Source organism: Serinus canaria, chromosome 1 (genome assembly GCF_022539315.1).
Source record: "Serinus canaria isolate serCan28SL12 chromosome 1, serCan2020, whole genome shotgun sequence".
NCBI classification, from domain to species: domain Eukaryota; kingdom Metazoa; phylum Chordata; class Aves; order Passeriformes; family Fringillidae; genus Serinus; species Serinus canaria.
The window spans coordinates 103,324,223-103,347,313 of record NC_066313.1 but is presented as its reverse complement, the minus strand read 5'-3'; the positions used below and the strand labels follow the sequence as shown (position 1 = coordinate 103,347,313).

At 37.5% G+C, this 23,091-nt stretch overlaps 1 protein-coding gene across 1 annotated transcript in view; it reads right to left on the bottom strand.

Moving 5' to 3' along the window:
* The window catches only part of IL1RAPL1 (interleukin 1 receptor accessory protein like 1), a 584,747-nt gene that overhangs the window by 5,597 nt on the left and 556,059 nt on the right, over positions 1 to 23,091 (bottom strand). Inside the window, exons 6-8 of the mRNA XM_050980007.1 lie at positions 20,042 to 20,174; positions 17,954 to 18,099; positions 6,292 to 6,435 (exon numbers count right to left, since the gene is read on the bottom strand). Of these exons, the coding sequence (XP_050835964.1) occupies positions 6,292 to 6,435; positions 17,954 to 18,099; positions 20,042 to 20,174 (423 nt within the window). The remainder of the gene's footprint in view (positions 1 to 6,291; positions 6,436 to 17,953; positions 18,100 to 20,041; positions 20,175 to 23,091) is intronic.

Genomic DNA, 23,091 nt, shown 5'->3' with positions numbered 1-23,091 from the left:
GCACATGCTCTCCTCTTAAATACTCAGATACTCATACAGGAATTAGGAACAATGCACTGATTGAACTCAGTGTTTCAGGATTTCAAGAGGAGCTTTTGAAACAGGAGATTGGATCCTTCCAAACGCTGCAGGGAGCTGGAGTCTAACTGATACAGGAAACTTTTGTCTTAAAAAACATGCTATGTTCAGGAAAGGTTAGAAAGAACCTTTCAAAATTTCTCAGAGACTGTAGTTGCTTAAAAAATATGGCATTTCTTAATCTTTATTTGCTTCACTATTTTGGGGGCTATATGTAATATATACATTGGGATAGTGGTTATCCTTAATATAATGAAAAAAATGTCATTTAATGCTGAGTTGAATAAACCACTAAAATCCTAGGCCTTTCAAAATACTTCTACTTTTCTTCACACTATTTACTGTTGCTGATGTAACATTTTCTATTATTTTTAAATGTCAAGCCCTTTTAATGTTAATAAAAATTAAGAACTACCCACACAGGTTTTCCATAGCATAGTATATTTTAAATGTGACATTCCTCATGATAGTTCATATTCTAGTGCAAGTGAGCAATGTTGAAATGTATGGGAGTATCTTTTTTTTTTACTTTACATGTGAACTTTTTAACCTATAGAAATCTCTTAGTTTGAAATCCAAAGATGATCTTGGTAATATTTTATTTATATATATATACATATACATATATATATATATATATACATATAAAATTAAATATATATATATATATATATATAATTAATTACACATGCACTTTGAATTCTGTGAAATAGGAAGAGAGAAAAAATAAGGTATATTCCTTTGAAATAGGAAATTTCATGTACAGAATCTAGAAAATCCCATATTCAGTGGAGACATATAATTGAGTTTTTATGATTTGAATTGCATTTCAGATGTAAATAAATAGCATAAACAAGAAGAGTTAAAAGAAACAGTTTTCCAGCAGTAAAATTGTAATTAAATAAGAGAAAAATCCCTTTTTGTAACCAGTAATGTTTAGAAAGAAGAGAGCTGCATTTTTCTAGGGTGATTTTAATAGAATTTTAAATTGATATTCATAGAGCAGGATTTCTTATCGCCACAATTTGCCAATAGCCAATAAGAATATATAAACGAGTGGTGAGATTGCTATTGCAAACTTATTTTGTGCATCCCCAGGGAAGATTCAGTAATTGCAAAGTCACTAACTTCAGCAGTAATTTCAGTCTAGCTATACCTGCATTGCATAATCATTAACACAAGTGCTTTGGTGGTGCTTAAACCAATGGTAAAAGTTATATTTGAAAGTTAATAACTTGGTCACACAGAAGCCTGAAGAATCTTAAAGCACTTGCTGCTTTAAGAGTTTCACTGGGATGAAACCCAGGAAACCACTAAGTGTTTCTTACCTGCTCTTGTCCTGGACAGTTAATAAGACATTATCTGGGCATTCCCATAGGTTCATCCATGAACCCTGCTAGTCTTTTGCAGCTAAATAATAGCAAGGACAAAATCATGATTACATAAGGACTCCCAGGTGCAACGGGAACTACAAGGAAGAACCAGTTTCATCAATCTCCTAATCTGAGCATTGATTTGCTTGCCCTCAGCAAGAAGCAGAAATTCATCTCTCATGAAAGGGCAAACAGCCCAGCCAAGAAACATTACAGATGTCATGTACCAAATCCAAACAAGATTTCCAGAACTGAGAGAGCTCAGCAATGGCACATTTTAATCTTATTAGGAGCACTTTGCTTTATTTCTTTATTTCAGCAATGTGGTGGAAAACAAACAAGCAGGCACTTTTCCTCCTCCAGAGCTGAAACTCCACAGTGGCCTTCCCTGTAACAGAGCTGCACAGAGGCCATGGCTTCCTTCAATTCAACAAGGTTTCCATGGCACAGAGAGCTGAGAAGAAGACAGGATGCCACAAAGAGCTCCTGACCAATGTTATAGAAACAGCTGATGGAACCTAAAGGCACCAAGGGTCATTGTGAAAGTCATAATTTCAGCTCTCAAATAAAACTCTCACTTTCTAGCTACCAGTCGCCTACAGTCTTTTTTTTTTCTTGAGCCTAAAGTTTGACTTCTTCTCTTTAAAACATATTTAGTCAAGTTTTGTCTTCAATTACTACTTGTTTTTGCCAGCCTCCTAGTGTAAAATTTCTTCTTCTCTTTTTTTTTTTTTAAGATCATGTTCACTTTTGCTTATTAATTCCTTGATAAAAAAGTTTCACCAATTTAAAAGGTTAAAAATCTACTGAGGTTATGGTAGCAGCAGGTACCTGCAAATACCTGTTTCTATTAGCAGTACTATATGGTCTTGCCTCTGAAACTAGAATCTAAACCACAAACACATGTAGAAGTTCTTGAGTATGTTTGCCTGTATTCAATGGTTTTTAGCTTGTCACCCATAGACTGCTGGATTTGTCCATAATGTAAATTAAAACTGGCATACAGTCATTCACATAAGCAGTGGAACCTCTCAGATCTTGAAATGGCAAACAAAAAAAGGCAAAACCTGCTGTTTTGGTCACTTTGGATCATAACTGCACTACTGAGAGGGGTGACTCTCCTTTCCACCCTCACTGTGGCTGATGTGGCTGTCATGCCTGGGAACTGCTCCTTGCACAATCTGATGAGCAGGAAAAGTAAAAGGAGAAAGTTGTACCAGGTAAAATAGTGGGAAAATTTCCACTGATTTTAGGGTGCCTGGAAGTCAGCTTATGTTTAGCTATAAAGCAGATTTCTATATAATAGTAATATCACTTCTGATACAATTAGCTTTTAAGGTCACAGAGTGCAAGCCAGAAAGAAGTCAGGGCATGTGTTGATCACTGGTACTTGTAAATTATTTTTTACATTTTCACTCTGAGAATTAAAGTACAATACTTCTTTTCATAAAGTCATTTAAAAACTGGGAATAACAACAAGAGAAGGTCCTAGGAAAGTAAAAAATACATGAAAAGCCACTGTTAGAAAGCTACACAGAGAATGAACATGGTATAAAATCTCTTTTGTTGGAGCTCAATGTGCAACAAAACAGAAGAAATCATCACTTCTAAAAGTGGCTTTCACTAATATCATTTTGGTCCCTAAAGTGTGCTTTATGGACAAGGTTTTTTAAAACAAGGTTTTAAGTTTAAAGCTGCAAAGCCAAAAAGGTCACCTGACATTTGACAAAGACTCGCCCTTAGAAGTACCCAGTGAAGAGTCTTTTTCTGAAAATGTTGCTGTTTTCAGAACAGTCATGACATTTCTTTGTTTGCAGGTCACTTCAAGCTATCATCTTTCCTGTGTATGCAGAAAGATCTTAAACTGGATTTTCCCTCCTAAACAGATTTGGGAGTTTCTGGCCACCAAACCAGTAGTGGTGAGTTATGGCTCAGAGAGGCAGGGTCATACCAAACACCTGCAGGTAAAAAAGCTTTGCCAAGGGTCAGAGTGTTTCTCTTGTCCCTGGGCTCCAGTGACTGGGGGAGCTGTCAGACACCCACAGTGAGGTCCCTGAGAGGACAGGGGCACCCTGTGCTCCTCTGCACTGAAGGACACATTGTGGTGCCCACCACTCCATCCCCTGGTGTGGAGCCAGCTCCCACGCAGTTGGAAAGCAAAGGCATGGAGTGAGGGGAGAAGCAGCAATATTATTGTATTCCAAATTAGTAGGAAAGGCAGCGAATCAACCATGAAGGCATAAAAGGGGGCTTCAATTCCCATTTCCAGGAGTGTCTGCTGGAGAGAGAAAAACAGAAGGAGAGTCTTGTCCTTAGGCTGAGAAAAAACTGGGAAATTCAACAGTGTAAGTTAAAGAAATGAAGAATTGACATCTGCAGCCACTTCTTTAATCTGCAGTATCTCTACAGAAAGTAATAAATTGAGTTGCATTAGCTGTAAGGGTTAAATACTTTGTTTTCAAATACTTCTCACAATTTACCCATGCCCCCCACAAAAATGCATATTTTAGTTAGCCTCAGAAAAACTGATGTGTCTAAGGCTTGGAAAGGAAAAGGGAATTGTGATGAGATTTGACATCCTGAAGGGCTTGTTCTCTGATCAGGGAAGAAATGAAGCATTGAATTTTAAAAGAGATTTTCAACAGAAAATTTTAATTAGACCTCACCTTTAAAGCATTTCAAATCCTCTCTGGGTACAATACAGCACATACAAAAAAAAAAAAAAAAAAGACTGTGATATTTTGATGTTTGCTTATCTCCATGCTGTCCTGAAGTATGACAGAACATGGTGTAAATTATGAATAGAACGTGGGCGCTCTGCTGCTGCACTGCAGGAGATGTGGTTAGAATAGGATTTTGGAGTTCAGCATTTTGTGTCTGTCAGTAACAAACTAAGCCCAAGGAAGGGATCTTGGTGTATGTCTGCAATTTATTTCTGCACAAGCCGTGTCTTAGGCTCCTGTGGAACATTTTCTCTCCATCTTCCTTCTTTTGCACAAGTGTAAGTGAAAGAGACAGAGTGAAATGTGCAGCTGCAGTCACTTCATTAGCACAATGGGCTATATCCATGTTGCCATATTGAACACAGTAGAAGCTACATGTTTTCATTAGGAATTTGTAAATAGTATTTTTCTTTTCATATTGCTGTGGTTAAACACCCAAGCTGTCAGTCTTTACCCTCATCTACTAAGGAAAACCCATGCTTGACCTTCTTTAACAATGACCTTTGCTCAGAAAAATAAACTGAATGGATATTGGTTTTCCTCTTGAATCACAGAACAGTATCCTTTAGAGGTAACTTTTTGGATGTTTAAAATCCATGATTCAAGTATTGCTGTTCCCAAGTGACCAATGTTTGGGATGGGACAAGAGAGAGAGTGAGGCAAGAGTATAACACCTGGCAGAGTAATTCCTCGAATGAGTTGGAATTATTTGAGAAAATGATAAATGACAAACATAAAAGCAAGAATTACTGATACTAAGAGAGAAAAAATTAAGTTTCATCTATCTAAACAGTTATTGTCTAGTTCTGCCTATTCTAATATGACTATTATTAAATTCACATAATTTATTGACGTTAGCATGCACATTTAAACTGGCAGCTGCTTTGTGGATAGGAGAGGATCTCAGCTTCTGTAAAAAAAGGTGTCTGCCAAAATCCTCCATGACTCACAGTCCCTCTGGGCCTCAGTTTCCTCCTTGGTAAAATAAATAGAATAACCTGACTTTTTTCCTCACTGAGCTGCTACATTAATGCATCTTTTTGTAAATCCTGTAGAAGGTTACAAAATGTTCTGATGTTCTTTGGCTTGTTGTTCTGAGCATTTTCTATTTTGAATCCTTATGAATTTTTAGATGGGAGGCAGAAATGGGTCATTCCCTAGTGATTTTATTCTGGAAGTCTTATATAAGGACCTGTAATTCTGCAACTGCTCTTTTCCTTATCAGTGACAGATTTAGCTATCATTTGTTTATCAGTACATGCATATTTTAATATATCACAGTGGCTTCTGCCTACAGGCTATTAGCTTGACCTGTAAAAAAACCTTTTATTAGTATTTCTGCAGGAAAAAAGGTCCTGTCACCAAAGACATAGTGGTAGCCCAAAACATCAGGAACTCTGACACAAGAAACCAAATCTAATTAATCAGAGCCTGCAGCTCAACCCAGTTTGCTGTTCAACAACAATTTTGATTAGTAAGGCTAGAGGCAAAGATGACCTTTTCCTTCAGTCCTTAAAAAGGTAAAGATGAAAATTCGTGTGTATGTTAGACAGAGCTGGTGCATATACTGTGGATTACTTTTGTTTTGGCTGGATGTCCTTGAATCACCGAACAACTTTAATGACCATTTGCAGCCTGCTCAGTGATTAAGTAATGAACTCAAGCAAATGAACTACTGGTACATTCCCAAACACTCAGTACAGTTTATTGAAACTGATCAGTTTAAACAAGCAGTAAATTGAGATATACTTCAACCTCTACCTATTTGTTCAATTCAATTAGGCAAAACACCCCCTTGCTCACAGAGAAGTAAAGCTGGCTTTCAGTACTGACAGGAAGTTAAAATCTTGAATGCACAGATGTTGGCAATTTACATTCAGTGTTGGGAATGAAAATCTAAAAGACATGGATGTCTCCTGGAGCTCCAGAGAGCAGCACATACATCAGCTCAGCAGTGACTGTGCTTATGTGCTCTATGAGGAATGTATATGCAAGTCAGCACCTAAAATTGCAGCTGTTAACACATCTTGAACTGAAATGAAATTTGGGCCTTGGTGGAGAGAAATAAATGACAGATATTCTTAGAAAGTAGGAAATGTGCTAAGAATCTGCCTTACCTCCATCTAGTTCTTCAGCTCCAAAATGATTTCTGTAGAAGAGCATAATCTCTATCTTGTAACACTTGTAGATAGTCACTAAACAAACAAGCAGCAGCAGAATAGCACCAAGCCCACCAGCAAGCTCAACTGTGTACATCAGCTCTGCAAAGAATTACAAAATGCAGTAACAACCACATTCCAAACCACAGAAAGATTAGACCTTGTATTTCTGTTAAACATTAAAATAAAATAAGGAATGATGGGTTATTTTATGTATTTATTTCATTATAAAGCCCTTAAATGAATACCTAATTGATGGGTTTTTTATTCTTCAATAATCTGTTTTTTTCCCTCTGACACACCATATGAATTGCTCATTTAAAAAATAAATTCTGCTGGGGATGTGTCTGTGTGTGTTTGTCTATGAGTATGTGCATATATGTGATATATTTTGCAACTCCCTTTTTTCTTTCTGTAGATAGATCACAGTTTGCTTTACCTAGATAAATGTTGCCAATTGACTTAGAGTGAAAGCAAAGGCAAAGTTTTCCTTCTTGAGGACTATGATGCAAAATCAGCTCTTCCCTTATTCCATATACAAACAGGATGTGGGCAAACTGGACAAGATTAAGGATTTTATTATTTTTTTCCAAAATAAAAATAAAACCAAAAATAATTTAAAAACCTCACAAAACACTTGAGAGATGTGAAAACACATTATCCAAGGAGCCCTACAACCTCACGTCTCAGTTATATTTATGTTAATATTTTTAAAAGTTTCCCAGAGGTCTGCATTTTGTTCTCACTTTTCCCCCAGTGGGCTTAGCTGATGTGTAGATCCAGCAGACAGTCCTGGTTTGTCTGTTATGACATTCCCATTCAGACCCCCTGGTGTCTCTGCTGGTGTCTGCTCACAGGATGGGTTGGGACCATCACCAGGGAGCTCTGTTCCTGAGGACAGGGACTGGTCACTTGTGGCCACCACAAATGACCAGCACCAGCAATGGAGCCACATTTCAGGCCAAAGGAAATTTGCCAACATGGACTTTTGCCTCCCCCAGCCTGAAGGAAGCTCACAGAGCTTCGTTACTTTTCATTTGCTCATTGACTGAAAATTGATAGTGTCAAAAAAGGAGGGTAGGAGGAGAGTTGCTAACAATTTTGTAATTTGAAATCACTAGAGGGCAAGTTTGAAGACCTCCCAAGCTTTTCCAAATCACTCAGTTTTGAGGAATGATAAAACACCAGATCTTGGAAATCTAAGATGGAGAGTTTGTTTCATAGTAGATCTGTGCTGGAACAAGTGCTGTTTGCACAGTGTCCTCTTCAGAAGGGCATCTTCTGTCTGAGTGAAGCAGTGTGGACCTGGAGTAACCTTTTTTGTGTGTGCTTGTGCAGATTTGATAATCCAGCACAATACAATTCAATTAGAGAAATAAAAGGTTAGAGGAAAAATTGAAAATTACATTTATTCGACAGCATCTACTGAGAATCACACACCTTTTCTTTATTATTATGAGGCAACTGTAAGAAGATTTCATTGCTCTCTAGAAGACACTAAAAGTGTAATAAAATAAAATAAAAAGGCATTTATATTCCATGTCATTTTTTCCAAAACTGTGCTGGAAACTCTTTTGTGTTAGATATTTTTAAGACTGGCATGGTTATTTCAAACTCCTGATACTTTTCTGGTCCAGAGAGGGAAATGTTATTAAAAACATTTGATAAAATATGGTTTGCATAGACAAGTAATACAGTATTTTAGAATATAAATGGAAATGGAAATTACTCTGCACTGGCTTACTATACCCTGTTTATCATTTTGTAATACAGGTGATGCAGCTGTTCAATGGTAACTAGAAGAAAGGCTTTAATATTTCAGGTTGCTAGGTGCAAAGTGCTCTATTTATGTGCCTGCTGTTATGACTCACTAAGAGCAAGGAAAAACTTTACAACTGGAAAACAGAAGTTTTTTCTCAACTAATGATTTTTTATATTAAATGGAAATAACTAACTGCAGGTATTCATCTGATTCCTATCATTGTGCATGAAATCAGACTAATACGCCGCATCACTTTTGCCATCAGAGTCCCCCTTAGTTATATGTTTCCCCATAAAGTAAGATTATGCCTTTATGTTTCCTTCAGTAAAATCTTTCTGAAAGCACATGAAAGTGTCCTTAATTAGGCCATCAAAGCAAACAACAAAATTCTCTAGTCAGCCTGAAACATATAAGCAATTACCTTTTCATGTGTTGCTGCTGAGCCATCGTGATGGTGCACAGATAAAGTGGTTCTTTCTCAAACAGATTTGTTTGCAAAGGAAGTTTCATGGTCTATTGATCTTACAGAGCCAGCTTGTGCTTTCCTCTGTGCTGGACAGCATCTATCAGCACATGTTCACTCTGTGCTTTGGGTGCAGTTTGTCAGGGTTCAGAGGCAGAGAGGGGCAGTGATTAGCCCTGCAGATTGCTGCATCCTTACACCCAGCCCACCAGGTGCCGGAGCTCAGCCCAAAGTGCTGGAAGTAGGAACAGCTGGAAATGGGAAGTGCTGGAAGTGGGACAGCCACATCCATCAGCACCATGGAGGGCAGGGGGACTGGCCTGGGCATGGTGTCACACCAGGTTGATTGTTTTCAGGCCCTGAGTTTGTCTTTCTTCAGGATGCTGAACTGTGCCCTAAAAGGCCACTGGCTGGCTCTGAGATGCCTCAGGGTTTTAGGAACAGTGTTACTCCGTGTTGAGCTGAACTGAAGAAGCAGAAGGCTCAGTCCTGCCTCTGCTGTTGGCCCCTCAAGTAACTGAAGGCATTTCACATTTCTGTGCCTCAGTTTTCCCAGTGTGAATTGGGGAAGGTGCTCTGGCTCCTCCCTAGCAGAGCTTACTCCTGAAAAATGCTCTGTGGGTGCCAAGGGTGTTGGTGATGTGTCTGTCAGCACTTTCAACAACGATGTAGTGACTGTTAGAGACAAGGTAAAGAGTAGCAGCAAGGATGCAGCTCACCTTCACAATAACATTTTTTTCTGCTGCTTTATTCTGCCTTTTACAGTGTGATTTGAGCACAGTTGCTGCAGCAGGCATTACACTCCTTTTGAAGTGTGATCTGTTTTTCCTGCTGAAATTCAAGTTTTCTGTAGAGGCTACATACTAAAAAGATTCCATTTCTTCACAATTCCACATCAGAAGCAAGATATGAGAAGTGCAGACCTTTTAAAGTCTAGTTAGCCCCAGTGCTGTGTTGCTCAAATTACAGACCTGGCCCTCCTTAAGGAGCTGAGACTGAATGTAGAAAATAGTAAAGGAAAATTACTCAGCTAACCCTTGGGGCGACAGGCATTCTGTTAAACACAACAAACGAGCAAGTGCCAGAGAGTTACATCCAGAAGCACAGCAATCATTTAGTTACAGGCAATTAACAATAGTCTTCCAGTAGCTCAGGAGTAGTTCTACTCCAAGGAAAACACATTGATTGCTGCTGCAGTAGTAGATTGGTTTCTGAATAAATAGCTTCAATTTAAAACAAGATTTGTTACATGCATTTTGACCAATGGCTACAATTTTTTTCCTTATCAGGAGGCTTTGGCCGAGCAACTGGGTGAAAGAGACAGCTAATTAAAATAAAGCATGTGTCCTCTCCAAATATCAAGCATATATGGCTTGTAATAAATGCACTCATTTTATACCTTTTCCTTCCTAATTACTGGACACATTTGTAGGTTATATATTTGATCTTCACCTGGATCTAATATTTGATAAACTTCCTTTAACAGTGTCATAGAGGTGATTCACTTATCATAACTGAAGTTGTAAGCAGAAAGTAAATAAAAGTGTTCTGTCAAAGATTCATATCTTTTGACTTATATGACATGCTTCAGGGGCTTTACATTTAATGATCTGTAAAAATTTTAAATTAATTTTATTCACTAATTAGCCCTCACACAGCTGAACTGCTAAGAAAAAGAATTATATTTCAAACATTCTTTTTTGTGGTGATTTATAACACTTTGAGCACGTGTGATTTATAGCTGTGTATTCAGTTTCTGAGCCTTTTTCAAAATCCAATTACAGTCTATCTAAGGTTTCAATTTTGCAATCACTTACGCAGATTGCTCAACTTCATGGACTATAAGTAATCCCTCTGAAGTCAACAGGACTATTCACAGAGCTTCAGGTTAGCACATAAATAAATCTTTGCAACTTTGTGTCCTAAACTGATTTCCATTCTCCGCTTGTCTTGGATAATTTAACTCACAAAGAGATAGGATTTGGTTGGAGGCAGTTCTCAGTTTGTTTAGGAATACTTTCACAGACTCCAGTTATTAAAGGAACCATAAAGATAATAAATATAATTTGGAAGGTAGCAGGGACTGCAGTGTTATAACATGCAGCTTTGGTTGCAGACAGGTGTCTTTCTTCTTAAGGAAGAAGAAAGCTGGCAAACACAGGAACCCTTGTCTGAGTCTCATTTCAGAGATCAGCTGTAAAGAGTAGGCAGAGTTTAAGCTAGCAGCAAAGAAACCCATACTCACACTTTTAAAATTAAGAAGTATTCTTTTTTTCCTATCTTTTTTTTTTGTTTTGTTTTCTTTTTTTTTCCCTCCTTACTACAGTATTTGTTATGGCATAGCTGTAAAACAAATTATATTCCCAAAGTATATGGAACCACAGCTTTATACAGCATACACATATCCAATCCATGCATGTATAAAATATATTCTCTACTTTTTAGGACTTTTGTTTGCTTATTTCAAATTGCAAAAAATAATCTGGTTGTGCTAAAGGTACCTAGATGGATATCTGTGAATAGGATCCTATATGGATATCCTATATGGATACTGTTATGAATAACTACTGATTGATTCTGTAGGACAATAGTACTTCTGATTGCAGTAGAAGCAGATTTGGGCTACTCATTAGCTTGATTATGAAATCATTTCTTAGCACAAAGTATACATTTTCTGCCAGCATGGGCCAACCATGCCTGTGGATGTCTGCAGAACTGACTGAATTTCGCTGAATTTAAGTATGGGTTTCAATATGTTTTTCAGTGAAGTAATTTAATTGTATTTATTAGAACTATTGGGGCCTGTTTTTCTTTCTTTATTTTTTATAAAAAATTAAATAATATATATTCTTGATTCCCTTATGAAAAAGAATTAGGTTTGAGATTATATATACATAAGCATGTATGTGTGCAAATGCAACACAGGGATCTTGTTGATCTATTCATCAGTATGGCAGAAAACACATCTGAGCCTCTGTGCTGCTGGATTTCCAGTGTTATTAGAAGAGAGATAGTAAATTATTATAATAGAAGTATATTCTTACTGATGGCATGTTTATTTCTGCTGAGGAGTGCAGGATACCTGTTCCCAGTAGCAGAGTAATTACACTGATTATCTCCAACAGTATGTTAGCTCAAAAGAGGATAAGGTTGGGAAAATATGGATGCTGCAATGTTACTGAAGCTTACTATGTTTGAATATATAACAATGCATTTTAAAGGCAGTTTATTATATAGGCTGAAGGTGAAAAGTGTCATGGTATGGAACTGCAGTAATCTTTATCTTCCCCAAATTAATAAATTGTGTATGACCTGAAATTTTCCTCGTTAGGAGAGCTTCTTGTCCTGGGGTGACTCTATGATGCTTGCATCCCCATTCGTCTGTTTAACCCAAAAATAAGTTTTGTACCTTTGAGACTGGTTCCAAGAGCAAAAGAAGGGTGAGAAGGGCAGAGTTTGTTATCAGAAACTGCACTTGCTCCTCTGCATCCTTCTCTTGGGCTGTGCTGTCTGCCACATGGACAGATGGCAGGACAGAGGTCTTTGCTTTTAGTTAGTTTTTAGCTAGCTAAGGCAGAGAACTTCCCTAGACTGTGGTTTTTCTTTTTCTTAGAATTGTTCAAACCTGCTCTAGACTAAGGACCCAGAAGAGCACCAGGAGCTCACACCTGTGGCCACCAGGGCCTGGCCTGGGCCACGGCATTTCCAGCACCAGAGGGACAGACATGAGACTGAGAGAGCCAAGCTGCAGCCCACAAAGGGGACTTTCTGAGTTTGTCATCTCTTCTGGGTGACAAGAAGTTTTATTGTTTAATATTGTCCATTTTATGTTCTAGTTAATATTTTGCCTGTTAAATACACAATTTTTTCCACTTCTCTCCAAAGAAATGTTTTCCAGAATCAGTTCGGGGAGGGGCTGCTTGAATTTGCTTTCTAAAAGAATCCCTTTGAAAATTTTCTCCCAAATTTACCCTAAACCAAGACACTTCTATTTGGTAATTGTACTACAGAAATCAGACAAACCAACAGTATTACTTCACTTAGAATTTCTGAAAGAAATTACCATAAGAGGCACTAAGGAGTGCTAAAAATGTGGGGAAAAACTGAGCACAGAGTTCCAAGGATGTAAGAACATAAAACATACTGTTTGCATTTTTTTTTTCTGAAGATAGCATTAAAGAATAATTTAGCTATGCATGGATTGTGGGAACAATTTTTGACATTTTATTTTAAAATATTTTCATCCTTGCCAATCAAGGTTGGACTTGCACTTAGACGTTACATAAAAGGAAGTACTTTGATAAAAGTGGTACAAAAGTTGTTTTAAAAAGTTGTTTTAAATCTGTTAAACAAACCAACTTGTTTAACACATTGTCAGCACAAAGAATTGTGAGATGAAAGCTACATTTAGGCACATGCTGAGTAATCTTACAAACTTTTTTACTGGAGTCATGGAGTTATCTTAGTCCAATTTTCTAAAGGATAAGAAAAACCTGACTGATTAAAAGAGTGGTCTAATGAAGAGTTTCTTTCAGGAAGAGGTCTTTAGTATTCTATTCCTTGACTGATTTTAGACGAGGCTGAGTATGAAAGGACAGTCACATTTAGTTAGGTTTGGGACAAGAGGGAGCTGATATTTGACCTTTGGCTCTGTGTCTGGACCTCTTGGGAGAATGAACATTTGCACTGCTGAGCACAGTGACAACTTGAAGGCTTCTTCAATGGCCATAGGTGAATGAAAAATCAATTTCCATCCAATCCAATTTCAATTCCAGTTCTAAAACCTGATGAGGGTCTTGGAAAAGCCTTTCCTGCAGTGCAGAATAAAAACTGAATGCTTCATACAGTGGAAGACTTCTGTAAGGTCAGAACTGACCAAGTGGGTTGGGGTTCTTCAACAGGGTAGCTTCCACTGAGACTCAGAGATTCACTGGAGTGAGCAAGTACTCAGGTCCAGCTAGCAGAAGCTGAAATATAACTCATTGTTCTCACATTTCATATGATGAGTTTCCTTTCAGAAATTTCAGAAGCATTGTGAAGCTTTTTGGTAACAGGAGATATAACACCTGGGGTTTCTTTGCAGAGCTTAGAAAAGAACTAGTTTCTTTTCTCTTTTAAGTCTTAATTGTCACTCATCACTACCACTGTGTGAAATTGTGTCTGACTGACTGAAAATGCATATAGCACATTCAAGTCTGTAAGTAATAAACCAGATTTACTCTATTATGTGTATGAATGCAATTTCAGGTGCTTGTCAGCCATTCTATTATCATTAATAACCATATGAAGATAATTTGGAATTGCTTTCTATTCAGAATTTTCTACTACGTTGTACAGGAAATATTAATATAATGTTTATGCATTAAGAAATGATGAGTTTAAAATAAGGTAGTTTTCCTCAGGATACATTCCATCTAGGAAATATTACCTTGCATATTTTTCAAACATATATTTTCATGGGCAATTCCAAGGCCACCTCCTACTAATTTATTTCAGTGAAAATATTTTTTTTTCTTGACAGGAAAAAAAACCCAAACTTGTTTTAACTGCACCTCAGCTTACAGTCAAAAAGATTCATATATGCGCACTGAGAATACCTATGGCAGAGAAAAACAAACTGAAACCATAAAAGAGGCTAAGGGTAGGAAAGTAGGTGATAATACTGTATAGATGACAATGGGAAGAAAGGGAAGAAGATACTTTTAAAAAATGCATGAAAGCATGTAAGTTTAGTTCTGGTGTCTGTCCCAGGAAAAATACCAGTTATATTAAGCTTTTAAAATAATATCCATACCACTTAAAGAATAATGCCAAGATGGAATTTGAGATTATTTTTACTGTAGAGTTCTACCTGAAGACATACAGAGAGAACTTAAAAAAAAAAATCCCATAATTAGATAATAACCTGCATTTACAACACAGTCTATGATAAAATAAGATTATGAAGACTTTGATCCTGCATGAAAGTCATAGTTGTCAATACAAAACATTGCAGAAAAGCATTCTTTCTCCTTATGCATTGAATTTTTATCTACTACATTGATAGACTGTAAATTTGTCTTCTTTGATTAAAAATCTTATAAAAAAATGGAATTTTAATGTGATCCACCTGTTATATCAGCTGCAATCTGGTCTGTCATTAATAAATTTCTGCTTAGCTGCTGTCAGTACCACTCTCAAAATTAATTTCTAGAAGGTTCCTCTACCTAGGAGAAGAAGATTAACCTGTAATTGCTCTGGATGATCAATGCCACCTACCATCAGTAAGTAACAAAATCAACCTTAGATTATAACAAGTAGATTTTTTTTTCCCCCACAAAAGAGAAAATAACTTGATTATTGTAAGAGTGACAGGGATTTGGTCAGAAGGTGGAGGAAAAGGATGAAAGTTAAATCCTTTGGCAATCTCTGATTGCTCTCTTTTTTCGATTTTTTTTTTTTTTTTTTTTTTTTTTTTTTTTTTTTTTTTTACAAATTTTGGAATGAATGAGAAAAAGGAAACAGCATTGTCAGTGTCCTGGAAATTTAGGACTCTAAAAATGGTTAGCTAATGGCAGCAGAAAAACATAGATCATAGATGTCAAAGAGTAAAAGAAGTTGAGGAGAAAATAAGAGCAGGGCTCCCTGAGATACAGAGCACTGGTGTTTGCACCAGAGGGAGGGACCAGGGCCCCCAGTTTTTCCCAGTGCTGGATGCTGAAATTGGGTTCACTTTTCCTGCACAAGTGGTGGTGGAATCCGGGGCACCCTGCTCTGCTCCCTTCCTGAAATTAGCTCATGTCAGGCAAGGAGAGGCTCTGGGTTCCCATTCCAGTGCCATGTCAGGGGAAGAGCAGAAGCCCCTTGTCCCTGGTGAATGTGCCAGGCTCGGGTTTGGGCCAGGACCACCCTCTGATGGAGCCTGCTCAGGGACTCTGTGAGGTGAGAGTGTGCCCCTGTCAGGCTGACCTGTGGAAGGAAGATGCATCCAGGCTTTTTGCGATGATTTAGACTGTGGGCTTCTTATGCTTTCAGGGCCAGTGTAAGTGTAGGTATGTCTAAAATCTCCCCCTGGACTTTTAAGTGTACAGAGACTCTACTGACCTGGGTGAAGCAGCAGTTGCAAGGGTGTTTGAGAGGCTTAAACTTTGTACCTGAATACCCACTGCAGTATTTAGCCCTGAATATCTCTTTTCCCAGGAACTCTCTTTGTTCAGCAGCAGAGTTTTCTGCTTTGCTATCCCTTCTGTTCCTGGTGATAATGTTCCACACAGGAAGTCGAAGGAGGAATATAATTTCTTTTTCAGGTATGCAGTGAACATTCCAGATTCATCATTTTTGTACATTTACACTGATGGAAAAAAGGATCACTAGCTAGAAAACCAGCCAAAACTATTTCAGCTGCAAATATCTTGGTTTTCAGGAAGCAAATTTACCTTATTGTTAGGTCCCAATTGGTCTAAGTCAGTCAAATAATCAGAAATTAATAAACAGCTAACTCATTCCTAGCAGAGGCTAAATATGGATCTAAACAAGGAAATCTAAACTGAAAGGTTGTCATGGTGATATACAGGAGACTAAGCAAGCAGTGCAAAACTCCTCTTCCTAGGAGACCTGAGAGACTAGCTCAAATTTTTATCTGCCATGCTTAATTTATCATTTCCCTGAAACACTTGTCAACATGCAAAATGTGTGGAAGGCTTGTACACAGTACCTTTTGTCTGTTGAAGGCACAACAGATTTTTCTTCCAGATCTATTTCAGATTCAGCCTTACTTAAAGAGGAAAAAATATTTTTGGGAGTTTGTCTGCTATTTTTGTCCTTTTACTATTTATAAGGGCAATTAAATATTGAGATTACTCCCTCTTAAGCATGTTATCATGAGACCACATACTGTGGTATGTCTGACTTACTGAGTTCTCTAAGAAAGGGAGCAAGGAAAGTAGATTCTTGCAAAATTCATGCATGCACAAAGTTAAATGACTGATCTGGTGGTCATAGAACAGAGAAGACTAACATGTTTTCAGTCTTGGAGCTACTGCTTGTATGGAAGAGAAAATAAGGACTAAGCAACAGCATGTACTTAATAGGTGTCAGTCAAATAAGTACCGGTTTTAAAGTCATTTGAAATTTAAATATTTTTATTTTCTGTATTCATCAAGTAATTTGATTATTTGAAGCAAGCTGTTGGATTTCAGTGTTTTTTGGCTTAAGCTCTTGCTCTGGGTTCAAATGTCTCTGAACCAGAGTATAGGAGTGCTAGCTAGTATTTGTTGAGATTCAACTACTTAAGAAGTTAATTTCTCATCTCAGAAAATTCAAGAAAATATGACAAATGCCAGGCTAAGCAGAACATCTGGTAATTCACATCTGCATCTTTTTAAGAAGCAATGAGAAGAGTTTAGAAAAATGGCTACAAATGAAGTTCTCTTCAAGTAATTGGAGGTATCCAACAATATGTTTAAATAAGTTGGTCACAGTATCTTGATTTATGGTTTCTTTCTAAGCTTAGACAGACTTTGCATGCTACAAAACTAAATTTAGGGAAGATATCACTGCTTTGATATAAATTGAGATGCCACAAGTACTTCAGCACCACAGTAAGATCCTGGCTTGCTCACTTTTACAAACAATCTAAAAAAAAAAGCACAGGAATGTCAGCAAAGTGCTGACACTGCTCCTGCTTATTCTTTGCTTTCTGAAGTCAACAGGAAGCTTCATGAGAGTGGGGAGTGTCTACCCCAGGGATGTGGAGCTCCCTCTGGGAGGTAAAGTGAACAAAGGGGGTCTGGGAGCTTTGATTTGCAGGAGATTTTCCATCTCCCCGTAATTATCTCGGTGGGAGATAGCTGTGGCCATTAGGCAGGCTGGGATGATGGGATGTGAGTGGTGAGGAGTAACAGGAAGGTTCTTAGGGGCTTCTAAGATGTCATGATGTTTCACCTCAGAAATGTTGATGTAAAACAAAAGTGTTGGAAGGAAAATGTCCATATCAGGCTATGCAGGAACCCCCCTGGCATGGGGATTAGGGGGCACTTCTGATAGAACTGGAAGGGTTTTTTCTTGGTTTTCCTAATTTTGATTTATTTTTCTTACAGAAAATTATTACACAGATGTATCACCTGTGGTTTCCAACTATTCTTTCTCTATTGAGCCTTCATTAATTTTAAAATGAATGAATTATTAAATGCATCTTTTACAGAGATCTAGTTCAAAGGCGTTACTGTATTTTTTCCATGACATAATTAACAACATTCTTTCTCTTTTATTTTGCAAGTCGTACAAATTCCTGGGGAAAAATAACCATTGACTATTAATTCTTAGGAAGCTAAAATTCATGCTTGCATCAGAGGGAATCTCTACAAACTGGCCACCCCTTCACTTTACCCTTCCATGGAGAAAAGCTGCATATTTACCCCTTTTGTGTAGAAGAATACTGGCATGCCGGCGTCCGTTCCCATTCTCGACGTAGCAGGAATAATTTCCTAGGTCTGCCTCTTCAACTGAGTCAAGAATCAATGAGATGGAAACCTCCTGTTCCCCAAGATGTTCTTTGAGAACCCTGAGGAAAAAACAACCATTGCTGCTGTTCTGCTTGTACCACAGTGAAGCTTTAGATAATCATGACATAACAATGCTACTTACAACTCACAACTCTCTGGCTTCAAATTTGGTTATGGTTTGATGCAATCTTAATTTAATTTTATCATGCCCTTTTCTTCCTCACTTCTAATGAGGAGGTTTGGCTTTGTAAATGTTAATGAGAGCTGCAGTTCATTGTCTTTTTAAAGAAGAATGATATGCACATGGATAATATATCATTGCACACTTTGATGGAGACTCTGATCCATGAAGTCTTGGAATGGTAGAAGAGAGAAAACTGAAAACAGTTTTTCTGGGGTTTTAGACTCACACCAGGAATCTAGGCCAAACACAATATTTGGCCTTTTTCTGAGGCTCTTCAACATGCCACTCAGGAACAATGTGTTCATGCCATGGTTGGAGAGATAATTTCTGGAATGCATTATAAAATTTTATAATGTTTTATCAAACAGTAAGAAGAACTGGTACACCAGGTGCCACCAGCTCATAGAGATTATAAACAAAAGGCTTTCTGTGTAAGACTCCACCTGTCTTCCATTACTTTCTTTCCCTCTTAACAAGACCATCAGTGGTTTCAGGAACTCAGGGAAGCAAATGACAAATGATTGCAGGCCTGACAAATGAAATGGAAATGAGCTTTTCTGCTCCTCCCTCCACAAAACAAGGAAAATTTTAAATACAAAATATAACTGATCTAATTGTCACATGCCATTTAGTGTACTGATCTTGACTTTTGTAGAATAAATTTGAAGTACACTGGGGTGAAGCACGCTTCTTTCTTGCCTATGTCTGGGGAGGATGACCTTGAAAGTCACTGAGGTCTACTTGATTTTGCTAATTGTGATTGTGTTGTACATAATTTCTTTTTCTTAGGTTCTGTTCCTCTATTTCTCATTTTCATTACAATTAATATTAATAATATATGTTTACTATTATAATTAGTATTATTTCTGCTATTATAATCCCTTATTTTGTCTTGATTATTGAACTGTTTTTATCTCAACCCACAAGTCCTCTTCTGATACTTCTCCCCACCTAGAGGGAGATAACAGGGGAGTGAGTGAGTGGCTGTGATAACTTGCTGGCTGAGGTTAAACAATGACATGTACACTCAGATTTGCCGAAATTTCTGAGTTTTAATTTCTGTCATACATAGAAACAGTCATATTCACACATACAGAGTTATAAATGAAAAAGGAATCTCTTCAGATCCTTCATATTGATAGCAGATACTTCATATTGAATAGGATTTAGTATGCTATATCAAGCACGTAATTCTCAATATGGATCCACATTTGTCCTTAATTTCTAAATGAGGCAGCACTTTTAGGAGCAGTAGAAGTATATGGCATGGATTGCCAGATCCTCTCCAAAGCAAGTATTTCAGCAGATATAAGCAGCCCACATAACAGGATGCTTGGCTCTCACAAGCCAGATAACATCCCAGAAAACTCAGGGTTTTTTCATGAAGAAATAAAAACATTCCAAAAGGGAAGTCAAACTTCACCATTTACTTAAGGTTTCATGTTTGAAAATACTTTTTTGAGCTGATTTTCTGAATATATTTATTTTTCTTTAGTTCATCTTACTAAGTGTCCTCGTGATTGTTTTTGTAGATTGTCGCATTTTGAAAAAGTCACTAGGTAAATTGCTAGCTGGTCAATTGCTAGCTGGTCAACACTACAGCTCTTTTTGGATATTCTGCTTTTGCAAGTCTCTAACATCAGACCGGGCTGAGGAGGGCATCTTTCTGTTCTCTACTGGTAAAGTCAAAAAGCAAATGGATGAGCAAAAAAAAAAGATCAGACCCAATATGTGCCTTGGTTAGTCTGTGATAAGAAGTATAATATTAACTATCAAAAAATAGAGAGAAAAAGAAGAAAAAAACCTTTTTCTTTTACCTAATGTCACTCTCCCAGACTCGATTATCATCCAAATCTTCTATGAACTTCTCCCCTTTCATCCAGTAGATTAAAGGACTGACATCTCCACTGTATCCAAAGAAAGCTCTGCAGGTTAGATTAGCAGAACCACCTGTGGCAAAAAATGTAAGAAAATATGTTTATTTCAAAATTTAAAATCAGTTGCTTTTTAAAAACCAAAATACTCAGAAAGCTCCCCAGTTTCCAGCTGCTGTTGAAAGTTTCCAAGGGTATCGGCTTGTCTTGACAGAATACATTTTCTGAAAATAAATACAATAATAAATGAAATTAAATTATATGTGAAAACAGCATTAATTTTTTTCAATACTTTTTCTGTTTGGTAAGGATATCAGAGATTATGTCTTTTCAAAAGGAGTTTACTTAACAATTTTTTTTTTTCTCTGAAAAAGATAAAACTTAGGTAAAACAGACGTGCAATTATATCTGTGTTAGTTCAGCCTTCCAGTGGTTTCTGCAAGGAGCCTGGTATATTCCTGTAGACTTCCATTCCCAAGGGATGTCTGGTAGAAAGGTGTGTGCTCATTGCTAAACTTTAGCAGGAAAGTTTGAAGTATTGACACTTGAAAAAAGCTCATGTGGACTAATTCTGAACATTATAAGCCATTAGGATGGGAAGAACCATTAGCAGAGCATGCAGCAGGGAGCAGAAATTTCATATATACACACAGAATTATTTATTTAATCATTATAATGAGGATTTAAAAAACTAATATGCCTTTGCTTTGTTTATTTTCACATGGAACCTTACATCGTGTTTGTACCACTTGGCTTTGGGCTTTATCTCAAGCACATGCAGGGATTGAAATGGGAACTTGCACACTTTTTGTGTGTTGGCAAGACTGGATAAAGCAAGAGGACAGACACAGCTGAAGATCTCCCATTAGCTGCTGCAAAGATTTGTCTCAACATGCACCAACTCTTCTCAAATGCCACGTGCATTCCTTTAGGGGATAATTACACAGTGACTTAAGGAAGTGTTGGGATTTAAGAAGTGGTCTTTTCCCCTCCTGAAGAGAGTATTTCCATGGAGTTTATATTACTGCTGAGACCATGTTCATATTTTATTGACACTTTCAGTTTTTAATTTTTGGACTTTAAAGCTGACAGACCACAACTCCTGGACAAAAGATAAGAGAAAAGCATTCTTAGCACTACTACATCTGTACCCAGATGACATAAGCCCATCTGGGTTCAGTCAATTTCCTCAAAAATAGACTGTTCTGGGTCAGGACCTGGTCCTTCCCAAACAAACAACATTAATATTTGAATTTCATGTTTACTTTTTAGCATGAAAACAAATGCAGGATTCTGTGCAACAAGAGGACAAGTAATTATTAAATAAATGTCTTATAAATGACTAATAAATAAACATTTTTAAGACAATAAATGTCTTACAAATGACTGGCTTGGACTCTCACATCCATGCCATGAAAGGTACAGAATCAAATGTTTTTGTTCCAAATGTGCAACATCAAGGCAAATACCATTTCTGCCACTTTCACAATCTGTTTTGGACCTTTAGGATCTCATTTTCTTTTAGTCATTTCAGGAAGGTTTGGTCACTATCACACCTTTTGCAAGCAATGCTTGTTTAGGAGACAGGAGTATTCCAGTACTTGAAACTAGGATGGAGAGAAGGGTCTCCTTCATAATCAAAAAGTATGAAATGGAATCTCTGAATAATGAGAAATTTTAATAATCTCACTTATTCTAGAGCAAAGTTGCCAAATATAAGATAAGTCTCTTTAGAGAGAGGGCAAAATCTCTCCTTCTAAAGACAAGCATAGCTCCTGTTTTCACACCCCAGGGAGCCATGGTCAGGACACCTCCCTGGAAACACAATTTCTCAATCTCTTCACAGCTCAAGCAGTGCAATTTGGAATCACTGGGAGAAAAAACTTTCACAGTCTTGAAGACATTTGAAGGCTGAATGAGATGAGCATGGGGACATCACTTAATGTGGGTCAAGTGCATAAAACCTGAAGTGGAACACCATCAATTTCTTGGTTCCTTGCCATGCAAACATGGTTTCTTATAGCAGTTGCACTGCAGATATATAGCAAGTGGAGGCTGGGGGGTGGGTGGAGTTGTTTGGTTTTGGGGTTTACTTTTGTTTTGGTTTTGCATCATAATTATAATGCTTGAACTCATGAAAATGAAAATATAAAACCTTAAAGGATTTTGAAAGTCTTGGCCACAGTGGAATCTGTGCAGTCTTGAAATGGAAGAAGGGACGTCCACATGTAGAGCCAAAGCAGCTTCTGTGATAATTGGACAACCTCTGTGGCATTATCCACCAGACTCAGAGTGCTACCTAATGCATCACTGCCACTTCTTGGGCTTTTTCCAGGGCTTTCCTACCAAGACAAGGCTGGGTTGAAACTTTATATCTTTTAAGAGCTGGCAAGATCACAGCTAGAGAGGCTATAACTTCTGGCCAATTTATCCACGATTCACAGAGATTAGACACCACAGGTGCTGAACCATCAAAGCTCTCCAGGCTCCTGCAGCTAACAGGTACCTCTGAGAAATGATTTTTGCTCTGACTGGAATTCTGAGCCTTTTACAGATTAATATTATGAGCATAGATTTGTTTTTTAAAAATAAACATCTTCTGATAAAGGCAAAGCTTATTAAAAAAGAGTTTTTAAGATTAAGGTTGTTTTCTTTATTAAATTATTAAAGACCTTTTTCCCCTTAAATAACACATGCAAAAATATCTTTAAGTGTAGAATCTGAAGTCTCCATTCAACATGAAATAGTTGCAATTGAGAAATAAATTAGGAAGAATGTAATGCCACTTAGTAGTACTGTGTTGATTGCAGTTACTCAGGGAAGGCCATTAGCATGCTGGGGCTTCAGCTATAAATTACCTGCACTGTCTATCTTGACCAATCTTCACAATAAGCCAGTGGGATGTTCATTAGCTGGCCATCAAGGGAGATTCAGTGACCAGCTAATGACCAACTGTGACCATTAATAAGGGGCTCTGTTCCTCCAGGACTCAC